The sequence below is a fragment of the Carassius auratus genome, unplaced genomic scaffold, assembly GCF_003368295.1.
Source record: "Carassius auratus strain Wakin unplaced genomic scaffold, ASM336829v1 scaf_tig00214963, whole genome shotgun sequence".
NCBI lineage: Eukaryota > Metazoa > Chordata > Actinopteri > Cypriniformes > Cyprinidae > Carassius > Carassius auratus.
Window position 1 is genome coordinate 596520 of NW_020527884.1, and position 13342 is coordinate 609861.

General features: G+C 36.1%; 1 protein-coding gene across 1 annotated transcript; it reads left to right on the plus strand.

Moving 5' to 3' along the window:
- The first annotated feature begins 4440 nt into the window (after positions 1 to 4440).
- LOC113093320 (zinc finger protein 239-like) lies at positions 4441 to 8755 on the plus strand. The gene is made up of 2 exons (XM_026259135.1): positions 4441 to 4804; positions 6543 to 8755. The coding sequence occupies exons 1-2, from the start codon at positions 4636 to 4638 to the stop codon at positions 7514 to 7516; spliced, it is 1143 nt and encodes a 380-aa protein (XP_026114920.1). The 5' UTR covers positions 4441 to 4635; the 3' UTR covers positions 7517 to 8755.
- The last annotated feature ends 4587 nt before the right edge of the window (positions 8756 to 13342 follow it).

The following is a 13342-nucleotide window of genomic DNA, read 5'->3' on the forward strand; positions in this document are numbered from 1 at the left end:
CTGGGATGCCAGATTCAGCGTATGCGCGAAGCATGTTACTAGGGGGATTTTTCCGAATTGAGCTGCAGCGATCATGTTCGACGCATTATCTGTTACAAGCACTACATCCTTATGTGATAGCTGCCATTCATCCATGACATGAGACAGTAGCTCTGCCAGATGAGCGCCCGTGTGAGACTCATAAACGGCTTTCGTTTGCAGCACATGAGACAAAATCTTCCAGTTATCGCAAATGTAATGTGCCGTTATTGTCACATACGACTCTGTCGCGACCGAAGTCCAGGAATCACATGTTATTGCAACTCGATGAGCTTGGCTCATTGACGCCATTACCTGGGCTTTGGTTTCGAGGTAGCGTTCCGGGATAACTTTTTCTGAAAAGTGGCTGTGAGAGGGGAGCCTACATTAGTAGGCTACATTATAACCGGTTATGGGCTATTACTGAACCGAAACCGAATCGTCCTCGTCTGCATCGCGATGCACCGTAGAAACGATTAATTTTGACACCCCTAACGTTGAGGTGTGTGAGAACACCTAGATCCTGAAGAAAAAATAAAAACAGCATTGAGGCTCATTGAAATTGTTTTTAAAGACAGCTGCTCCTGCAATGATGTCAATGAGTGAGGTAGGAGAATTGACATCTATGAAGAATTAAATTAATCATGGACTCACTGGATGAGGATGCCCGACTCTTTCTGCTCCCGGATAGATCCTAAAAATTTTTTATTAATTAAAAAACAGCATTAAAGCTCGTTGATATCATTTTTAAAGACAGCTATCCTTTTTAAAGACTCACTGAATGAGGACGCACAACTTTTTCTGCTCCCGGATTGTGATGGATTTCGAACTCCACACTGAGGTGTGTGAGAACGCCTAGACCCTTAAAAAAAAAAAAAACTGCGTTGAAGCTGAATGAAATCATTTTTTGCTCTTGCAATAATGTCAATGAGTGAAGTAGGAGAATTGACAACTATGAAGAATGCAATTGATCATAGACATGAAAAAAGTACTAGCCAATTTAAACACATTTTTTACTGACTTATGGTGAAATACTTTGTTTTGAACCCAGAATATTTTATATTCCATTTGCATTGTGAGCAAGTAGAATAAATAAAAACATGAAATTACTGTCTGAAGATGCAGGACTCTCTGGTTGTCTAATGGTGGTGTTAGCCAGTTCTGGAGATGCAGGTAACTCGAGCAGCATTGCATTTTGTCCTGCGGTTGTTAAAAGACATTCCAAACCAGAAGCAGTATAACAACTTAAATGACATAAAAACTCATAATGCCAACCATTCCCTTAAGTTTGATGACTGAATTATACCACTGGACCAGCCCAGTTATTTTACTCACCCTTATTTGAGAGCTTAATCTTTGGTGGAAGAACCGGAAGCAACACCGTATCCTCTAGACAAGAACATGCACAATGAAATTAATCACAGTAAGATAATGATTAATACTAATACAGTTTACACAAACAACTTAAACTGTACTCACCCTTTTTCTTGTCTGGCAAGGACTCTGACCCTGCCATTATATTTGTCACTTATATGTGATTGTTTACATCATACGCTCATTGCTTCTATCAAAATATTTGAGAATGGTGAATTAAACTGATCTCAAGAACCACAAATATTGCTTAATATTATTACAAGAAAGATATCCTTACAAAAAGTTGGCAGTCCTTGAGAGAATCCAGGATTACACTATTTAAATTGAAGCAAGCATCATGACATGACAGACATTATTTTCTTATTATTAGCATAATTTTTGCTGCTACGTTTACATGAACACATCACTACATCAGCACTGAAAAGAAGAAAAAGAGAGAGAATAAGACTCATTGTTTGACTCATTTTGAGGAATTAAAGTTAGAAGGAATTATAGAGTTATAATAATTCTGATTAGTCGAGAGGATTTATCCGTTTAGGCTAAAAAAAGAAATCTTGCAGTAGCCTACATTTTAAACAAGGATTTGGTATGACACGTTGATGTAGCAAAAATGATAGGACAATGTTTTTTTTGTTTTTTTTTATGGCGCTTTGGAAAAGAGCTCTTCAAGAACATATTTTTCATCTGCTACTACCTGCCCGCAAGGAGTTCATTATCCGCCCGCATCATCGCCCGTGAATTTTAGGAATGTCACCACCCGTTTTATCCACTTTTATAACGTAAAGTTACCTGACCCATTGCAGGACTCTGATGGCAATAGATAGCAACCTAAAATGGCGGCTCCTTCGCGGAGTGAAATGCGTGATGTCTCATTCTCAATCTTGAACTTCACCATCTATCTAACCAATGGGGTTTTGTGCTTGCTAACTTCACTTACAGAGGGCAAACTTCTGGAGGGCACATACGATTTAACCAGTGAGTTTAGGTATGTTCACAATGTTTCACAATAACTTTGATATTGTGAAATATATTTAAATGAAAACTGAATGCTAAATAAATCACACAATATTTTCACTTTACAGTTCCGTAACAGTGAGGTTGGAAACAAAGTGGACCACTGGAACACTTATTTAATGTATTCAGATGATCGTTTACAATTCTCGAATTATTCACAAGCAGTGTTTTCAGAGCCCTCAGTTACACTGTTTTAAGCAGAACACTAGCATTACAGTTTAGTAAAATAAGTAAACTCTAATTCAGTAAATTTTTAAGCACAATCAAAACCTATCACAAAGGGTCAAAGCATCTCTACCAGAAGTGACAGGGCAATGTAGCAGATGAACTATTTCTTACCAATGTTTCAAGAATAAGCTGGATCATTGATGACTCCTCAAGGGGAAAGAAGAAATGGTTTATTGAAAAGTTCTTAAAAAGCAGGATTTTATTTTATACCATTTTTTTAAAACCATTGGTTCTCAAACTTTTTTTATACCAAGTACCACTTTAGGAAATATTTGTTATTAAATATTAAGTTCCACTAGTGACAAACATTAAATTTCAGCAGCATAGTAGGCCTAAATATTCAGCTACAGTTCTACAGTTAAAAAAGAGGCAGTTTTATTCTAATAAGAATATTTATTGATGTCAGCCACTTTACCATGGTAAATACAGTTTGAACATTAACACTACACTTACATACAAGTAAATGAAAACTTAAGTTTAAATTAAAATGCGTTATAACAAAATTTACATAACTAACTTATTAATAATTTACTGTACATTAACGGTACTTAAATGTACCAAAAAAAACTTACTCAAATATTAAATTAAAATGTATTAACATTAATATTTAATTTAGAGATTCACCTGTGTAACCACTAGAGAGGGCCCTGACACTGAGAACCACTGCTTTAAACAATCCTAATTCATTTTTAAATTCATTTTCATTAATTCATTAAAATTGTACCGACATTTGCACTTATGTTTCAGAAAACACTTTGAAATTATTATTAGAATTAAAACATATATAACACACCTAATGCATGAGATTCATATCAGGAAAATGTGGAAAAATCTCTAAAAGACAGACATTAACACAACTTACCAGCAACACAGTAGGTGAGCATCTAACTTGATCATCTGTGATAAAGCAATGCAAAAATACACACAAGGGTATTTATCTTCTTCAGGTTACATGTCCTTTAAGCTACCTATTTGTAAACTCTGGTTATACTTTTTTAAAAAGATGATAAAGATAGCGATTTTCTTACCTCATTATACCAGTATGTTTGCAGGACCTTGCAGAACACATCTGAGCCTTCTTGTGTTCACAGTTTTTGTTCTGCTTTGACATGTCTCGACTCAAATTCGTTCAAAAAAAAAAAAAAAAAAATGAACAATTATATTAAATATTAAATAATTCGGGACCGACTGAGCAGTCAGTTATAATGAGCAGCAGCTCACAGTTAGCCGCCTCACTCACAGAAAGACGACAATAACGGTCATATTTTTAAATGTAGAAAGGTGCAAACCGATTCATTGTCCAGTTTCCTGAATGACAGCAAGATTAACCAATAATGATCGAAGTAATAAAATAAAACTACCAATGGGAGTTGTTTCAGTGTGATAAAGCACCGAAATGTATTTAGTTTTATTGTTGTTAATGATGATAATATTTAACATATACCTTTAGATTTTATAATAGGTATCATGACTAAAATATTTAAAAATGCTATTAAATAATAATAATCTTAAATAATTTAATATAAATAATTTAAAAGTTTGTTAACCTTATTCAACCATTTAGCATTAAACATTTATAATAAATTGCTTGTTTTTCTCCTCTAATCCTCACCCAAGAAGACTGTTGATGCTTATCAAAAACCAGTCTATAATGGTAAGTAGATTTTAATTTGCGTGTACAGATCAGCTTTTAAAAAGAAAATGAAAAAACAGTGCACAAAGTAATATCCCTCGTATTATTTCCTTCACTCTCCAGTCCAGCGGGTGGCGCTAAACACTTACGTTTGTTTGACAAGCAATATTAAACCTCAGGAGAAGAAGATTAGTTTCACCGCGCTCTCTGTTGTGTTGTCACGTTGTTTCTGTAAATAGAAAATACAGTTTTTGAGTCAGGTCAGTAAATACCTGTAATATTCTCATCCTCACAGTCGAGACTAAGTGTTGAATCAAGCAGGAATATCTGGAAAAGTATCATCTGAACTGAGATCTGCTGCTGTGAAGATGGAGTTTGTTAAAGAGGAGAGTGAAGAGAACACGAGAGAACCAGAAACCTGGAGAATAAAACTCGAGGAAACAGAAACCCGGAGAATAAAACACGAGGAGCCAGAAACACAGATAATAAAACATGAAGAACCAGAAACCCGGAAAATAAAACATGAAGAACAAGGAGGTTGGTGTTTATTCATAATATCTCTTTTATTGTGGTATTACACACAGGATTTCTGCAAATCTTTGTTAAAACAAGACTTTAACCATTTCTACTAGAAATGTGACTCAATCGACACAAAGACAGTTATATTCTTTGACTTTATTTCTGCTTTTTTTTGGGGGGGGGGGGGTAACATAAAACTGTTAGCATGTGAGACTGAGTTTGTTTTTATGTTAGTAGTAGGGGTGTCCATGGTTAACCGATTAACCGTTAGAAATTGCATAACTGAGTGAAACATTTTGCTCGGTTAAGTGACGTCAATGGCGTGCATTGAATTTAGTTGTAATACATTTTTGCACCACTAGAGACCGCCAGAGCGCTCCCAGACATTTGTAATGTCCACAAGAAGTCATTTTTCTAATATGAAGTGGGCAAAGAAAAGTACAGCGTTGGAGTACTTTAAAATTGAGAGTGACGGGGCAAAATGCAAGTATTGCAATACAGTGTTTAGATATACTTCAAGTACAACCTCGTTGTTGTAATCTCAAAAGCCAACACCCGGGCATCATTAGGCCGGCAACACACTGGATCTGTGGCGAAAGCGTCTCAGCTGCGTGGCGTGTCTGTTTTTAATTCGTCTCCCATGTTAACAGGTTAGAGCTTGCCGACTCCCTGCGTGAGACGCGCGGCTCGACGCGTGCATGCTAGAAATAGAACCTACACCTTGTTGGAAGCATTTCCAGGCAAAATATAATAGGAAAATATGTTTATATGTCATGTTTATATGTCATGTCATACATATGAATTCATGACATTTTGATATTTGAAAGTCTATAGGTTGACATAAATTCAGATATAAATGTAATAAAAAAAAAATATTATCGATTTTCAAATATTGTACCTGTCAAACATAGTCATAGTCATAGCCTTAGCGAGGCGGCCGCGGAGCCTGCTTGTTACCTTCGCCTAAACACGGAAAGTTACATAACTATTACTAGAGCCGGTTAATGAAAAACTTGAAAACATGCAGCCCTAGTTTGTAGAAGACAAATTTGAAGTCGCTACAGGACTGGGGTTATTTACAACCATTATTTGGTACATTTGACAGTGGAAACAGACTTTTACTGTCATATAAAATACGTATACAGCCTTATCACAAAATGGGAGTATTTACTGTAGGGATGATGCGCAATATTGGATTTTCGCCAGTATTCGATAGAAATATATATTTTTAATTTTGATTATTTTTAACAAGAACTTATTTCTTAGAATAAGATAAGCAACAATGCAGTTCTTTTATAAAGACCATACATTGAAGATTTAATAATTAATTTAAATAATCAATATATTAATCACTGCATTATTTTCCCAGAAAGACGCAGTGGTAACCTTAACATTTTAATTTTATGATTTCAAATTTGCAAATGGTCTAAAAAAAGGGTTGTAAAAATTCTGAAATTCTTTTAGAGCTCAACATTTGTTTAAAAAATAACATATTACACATTAATAAATACAGTATACATACTTTTTAAAATAAACTATGAGGGCAAAAAATAATGTAAAATGATAAAATAAATAAAATAATAATTAAATAATCATAATCAAGGTGAAGTGTTCAATTAATTGAAGTTTTGATTTTAGGTCATATTGTCCAGCCCTATCTCTGCTATTTTATCATGGTTCATTTGTATGTCTTTTCACAGTTCTGTGTGTGTTTTAATGAGTTACTAAAAAATAAAATTTTTACATTTTATTTCAGAGTATATTGAAGAAAATGTGGAGAAAGAATTGGAAGTTGAGGAGAGGAATCATATTAAAACTGGAGAAAACCCTTCAACTTGCTCTCAAAGAAACAAATTGTCAAGAAAAAATGGTCTTGATGTTCACATGAAATTGCACACTTGTGATCAGTGCGGGAAGAATTACATACGAAAAGATCGCCTTAGAGCACACATGGGAGTTCACACTGGAGAGAAACCGTTTAATTGTGATCAGTGCGGGAAGAGTTTCACACGAAAAGAACTACTTACAGCACACATGAGAGTTCACACTGGAGAGAAACCGTTTAATTGTGATCAGTGCGGGAAGAGTTTTTCACTAAAAGGACTACTTACAGCACACATGAGAGTTCATACTGGAGAGAAACCGTTCACTTGTGATCAGTGCGGGAAGAGTTTCTCACAATTATCACATCTTTATGCACACACAAATGTTCACACTAGAGAGAAACTGTATGCATGTGATCAATGTGACAAAATGTTTTTGAGGGCTTCACACCTGAAGCAGCACCTGAGAGTTCATACAAAAGAGAAACCACATTCATGTCATTTGTGTGGAAAGAGTTTTTCACGTCTACAACATTTGAAAGGGCATCAGAAAATACATACTGGTGTGAGAGAGTACATGTGCTTTGAGTGTGAAAAGACTTTTACTACAGCGACCAATTTAAAACAGCATGAGAGGATCCACACTGAAGAGAAATCCTACAAGTGTTCACACTGTGACAAGAGATTCGGTAATTCATCAAGTCTGAAAACACATGAGAGGATCCACACTGGAGAGAAACCTTACAAGTGTTCATACTGTGAACAGAGATTCAGTCAGCCAGGAGTTTTGAAAACACATGAGAGGATTCACACTGGAGAGAAACCGTATCACTGCACTGAATGTGGGGAGTGTTTCTGTCATCTAACTTCTCTACACAGACATACAAAAAACAATCACAGCAAGTAGGTCATCTTCAGATTTGATGCTGCCTCCCAGTACCGCCACTCCCTATACGCAGAGTACGCAGAGAGAAACTCCCTTCTGATATTGCTCCACTATTTTTCGCCGCAGCATTGGAGGAATTGGTGATCCTCTGTCCATCTTGACTTCTGAAAGACACTGCCATTCTGAGAGGCTCTTTTTATACACAATCATGATGCCAATTGACCTAAGTTGCAAATTGGTCATCCAACCATTCTTTATATGTACGTTTAACTTCTCTTGACTCTTATAGCTACCTGTACCAACTTTTTTGGAATGTGTAGCTCTCATGAAATCCAAAATGAATTAATAGTTGGCATGACATTTCAAAAACTCTCACTTTCAACATTTGATATGTTATCTCTATTCTATTGTGAATCAAATATAAGCTTATGAGATTTGTAAATTCTTCATTCCTTTTTTATTCACAATTTGTACAGTGTCCCAACTTTTTTTTAAATCGGGTTTGTAGATGCAGGATATACTGTCATGTTGATTTGTAATTGATGTTTTGCTTCTCTTGTAAAAAACGATCTAAATGTATTAGATGGGCCCATTTCAGAAGCAGTGTGAGCTACTCCGTCAGTGCAGATTCAACAGACCACAGAGTGAATATGTGAGAGTGATCCCATCTAAAAATAAAAAATAAAGTTATTTTGCATTAAGCATTTAAATAAAAATTCCTGTTAAATTTGACTAAAACTCCTGTATTTAAAAAAAATAACCAAAGAAAATTGCATTTTTTTCTAAAGCATTTGATTGTATGCATGTTTTTAATACCTCTTGAAAGGTGACAATTTTTAGTGTTTCATGAAGTTTAAAGCCTTAAAGCATTGAGTACTGCTGGCAGAACACTGGAGCTATATCAGGTTAATGGTAATGCGGTTTATGATTACTTGAAGAGTCATATTAAACATAGGCATGCTCAAACTACAAGAGTTATTTCTTAGTAATTAAAATGGGGGTCAAATTTGTTAATTTTTGCAATAAATTAGCAAAATGTCAATTGATTCTTTGTAAACGTCAAACTATAGGTGGCGTTGTATGTAGTCTTTTTTTACGGACAAACTCTTGTTGATATCTACCTCATCTTGTGCTGCCATGTTACATTTAGAAGATATTGGAGCGGACTTCAAAAGTGTAAATGTGTTTTTTTCTTGTCTTTGTCTCAAGAAGTCAAGAGACGCATGAACGGTTTAAAAAGTTAAACAAAATGAAAAATTTGCCATAGTGTACAGACTTCTGGTATTTTCTTCAGACATCTTACCCATTAAAGGTTTTCTTTTAAGTGAAAGACATCTATAACCTTTTTTGTAGCAGTTTAATAAATGCAAACAAGAGTGAAGCATTGGAATGAGGTTTCTTTATTCACAGTAGTCAGAAATATAATAAAGGTCCCCATAGTCATAAAGACTGAAAATGCATATAACTTCTTGTATCTTCAATACAGAAGATTGAACGTAAATCGGTGAAGAAAAAAAAAGTTACAATTTAAAAATAACATAATACATTACTTATTTGGCGTATCTGAAACAGAGGTGGAAGATGGGGAAGTTGACCTGTTTGCTTTCGGCTGACTGTCTATAGGAGACTCAGCTATAAAAAGGTCTTGTTCGTGTAGGTCATCATTTGGAGGTGCAGATTGCGTAGACGGTGAGAAGCGCATGAGTGGAGTGCTTGGTTGTGGGGTGTCTGGATGTGATGGCTCTGGATTTGCCAGGTGGGTGATGAAGTGGTTGTGTATGGTAATTTTCATTGTGGGGAGGTCTAAAAGTGAGTCCATTATGGTGTCTGTCGTGGGGGTTTTGGAAATTTGAATTGTGGATCGGAGAATGTGGTTTTCGATGTTGACTGATTTGATATCCTCACAGGTTGTTGTTCTTATTTTAAGTTTAGCATGAGTGTGTAGTGTAATGTGTCGGATCTGTAAAATACGTCACATTTGTCAGAGGAATCTGGTGCAGGATAGTGCCATGTGATTTAGTGGACAAACGTAAATGATGCTGACTTTGGCGCCAATGTTGTTCCCGGTTACATGTTCAGATGTTGTGGCTGAAAATGTTTGTCATTGACAGGAATTTTTTACCTCTGAAGACACGTAGTGACACATTGGTGATGTACAACCAGGAGTCCAGCTGGAGGTTGTGTTGTACTCCCCAGACTGCAACCTCCATGATCCCAGTGGTGTCCGCTATGGTGTAGATGTTTTTTTCCAGGAAAACATCATCCTGGAGAAAGGCAGGACCTTCACTTTCCATCTGGATGATTTTGACCGTGATATTAACCTGCAGAACATGAACAATATAAATTAGTGTCTCAAGGTATATTTTTAGTTGAATTACTTTCATAGCCCACTTTATATATTCTAGTAACTAAGTAACTTTGCGACAAGATGTTGGCCAACTCTTAGAAATATAGACTTGATCAGGTTTAGAGTAACAACAAGTTGACTTGTTTATGGTGCTCCTTCAGCTAACATAATACAACTTCACAAGATATTGGGTCAACGGTCTGATACAGTTACTAGTACCTGATGATAATTATGAATTCAGTTCCTGGATCTGTTGAATGTCCAGAGGTTTAAAGAGCTTAGTAAACCTGCATTTTTTGTTAACCCAGCTACCAGTATTTTCTTGATGTGTTTAGTATAGCTTGAATGATTGATAAAACTAATGTTTTAAATTTTTCCCCTCTCCCCACCACTAGTACTTTGTGGTATTACATGTCCATTTTTGAAATTTGGCTTATTGTTTGGTCTTGAACTGTTGCCATTATGGTGCAGTTGTAGGGGTAATCTACTGCACTCAAGCAACAACATTTGGACTGGTGTGTGAACATTATGTCCATTTCACATTTTCTTCTTGATGGCTGGATGACCACATTATCATCACATTACCACATTATGTCATGTGAACGAGTCTGGCGAGCAGCTGATTACTGTTTATGGTCAGTCAGCGTCTCTTCTGTCGTGTCTACCACAGGATGGATATAAAAGAAGAAAATAGCCTATTTTATCATTATCATGTGATTTCATTAAGGCTTATCTTAATTTCCATAATTTATGCTGCAACCCAGCCGGTAATTCAACGTTGAAACAACGTCAGGTACCATGGTTGGATCAACGTTGAATTACCTTTTGATTTTGCAAATTGGATCAACGTTGAAATCACGACGTTGATTCACCGCTGAAATCGCGACATTGATGAACGGTTGAAATCATGACATTGATTCACTGTTGAAATCCCGACGCTGTTTCACCGTCTTACCATCATGGATGAATTATGGTGGTCGTTCTGCAGACCTTGGATTAACGCTGAATGAGGTGTTGATTTTTAAAAGTTAATCAACATTGATAACACAATGTTGTTTCACCGCCGTACCTGGCACCATGTATACACACTTGTATGTTCAATTAGCAGAGATGTATAAAGTACTAGAGACCCATACTTGAGTAAAAGTACAAGTGCTCTATCAAAAAAGTGACTTGAGTAGAAGTAGAAGTGCTCTTTAAGCACCACACTTAAGTAGAAGTACTAAAGTATTCAACATTTTTTGTACTTAAGTATTGCAAGTAGTCTATTTTAAAATTTACTACTCAAGTACTGAAAGTAAAAGTAGAAGTATTGTGTTATGTAGCTATTAAAGAAAGTAGTCAAAAGTTTGAACATATTGTTTTTACTATTTCAAATGATTAACCCAAAGGACAATCACAATTCCTTTGACTGTAACTTCTTGTAAACAAAAAATGGTTACTAGGGTTAGTTAGCCCAATTTGCAAAATGATGTCATTAATAACTTACCCTCATGTTGTTTCAAACCCTTAAGACATCAGAGGGTCATTTAGAATTTTTTGAAGCATCGAAAATACATTTTGGTCCAAAAATAGCAAAAACTACGACTTTATTCAGCATTGTCTTCTCTTCTGTGTCTGTTGTAAGACAGTTAAAAACAAAACAGTTTGTGATATCTGGTTCGATGTTCGATCATTCGATGTAACCGGATCTTTTTGAAACAGTCCACCAAATCGAATTGAATCGTTTTAAACGGTTCGCGTCTCCAATACGCATTACTCCACAGATGAATAAGCTGTTAACTTGTTTAATGTGTCTGACACTCCCTCTGAGATAAAACAAACCAATATCCTGGAGTAATTCATTGACTCAAACAGTACACTGACTGAACTGCTGTGAAGAGAGAACTGAAGATGAACACCGAGCCGAGCCAGATAATGACTCGTTCACGAGTCAAGAACCGTTTCTGTCAGACGCGTCTGATTCGTGAACCGATGAGCTGATGATACTGCGCATGTGTGATTTAGCGTGAAGCAAACCGACACACAGAGCGTCTGAACCGAACTGATTCTTTTGGTGATTGATTCTGAACTGATTCTGTGTAAATGTTATGAGCCCAGGTGCAGTAAACGCCAATGACGCCATTGCATCGAGCGCAAAAGAATTGGTGAACTGTTTTCTTCAACTGGTTTATTGAATTGAACTGTCAGAAAGAACTAACGTTACTGGTCATCCGAGAACCGATGCAACCGGTTCTTGACTCATGAACGAGTCATTATCTGGCTCGACTCGGTGTTCATTTCTCTCTTCACAGCAGTTCAGTCAGCACGCGCAGTCTTCTTAATCGCTTGTTTCGCTCAATGATGTGCCAGCTTCATCAAACCTGCCATTTTTATAATTGTAACGAGTAACGATGCAGCACATAAAAAAAATATCGGAGTAAAAGTATTAAACTCAGCGAAAATATGTACCGAAGTAAAAGTGGAAGTAAGGGAAAAAAATAATACTCCAGTAAAGTACAGATACCGCCTTTTAGTACTTAAGTACAGTAGTGAAGTAGTTCTACTTCGTTACTATACATCTCTGTCAATTAGATTCTAGTTTACATTTAGATCAACAGGACAGGATAAAGGCTAACAATCAAATGACTGGCAGCAAAGGCTTTACAATCAACTTCAGTTAACTACCACATGCTCAAAATTGTATAACAGCAGTTTTATTTTGGAAACATACTGTATAAAAAAGATGAAAATAATCCCAAACCTTTTTTTTTGCAGAGTATGCATGGATGCATTGTTAAAAACATGTAGTAGAACAATCCAAATACAATAATATTTAAAGGTTTTTGTAAAATAATTTGGCATATAAATTCTTTTTTTTGTGGCACTTGCAAGGGAAAACCCCTGTACCTTTATGACTGAAACCAGCTGATCTTTTATTTTACATTTACATTTACATTTAATCATTTAGCAGACACTTTGATCCAAAGCGACTTACAAATGAGAACAATAGAAGCAGTCAGGTCAACAAGAGAACAACAACAGTATACAAAGTGCCATGACAAGTCTCAGTTAGTCTAGTATAGAATGCATAGCCAGGTGTTTTTTTTTTTAAATGAAAAGACAAGAAAAGGAAAAAAAAAGTGCTAGTGTTAGTTGGTTAAGTGCAGGCGAAAAAGATGAGTCTTTAGATGTTTCTTGAAAATGAGTAAAGACTCCGCTGTACGAATTGAGATTGGGAGGCCATTACACCAGCTGGGCACAGTCCAGGAAAAGGTCTGTGAGAGTGATTTTGAACTTCTTTGGGATGGTACCACAAGTCGTCGTTCACTTGCAGAGCGCAAACTTCTGGAGGGCACATAAGGTTTAACCAATGAGTTTAGGTAAGTTGGTGCCGTGCCAGTGGTCGTCTTGTAGGCTAGCATCAGTACCTTGAATTTGATGCGAGCAGCTACTGGTAGCCAGTGTAACTTGATAGGGAGAGGAGTAACGTGAGCTTTTTTTGGCTCATTGAAGACAAC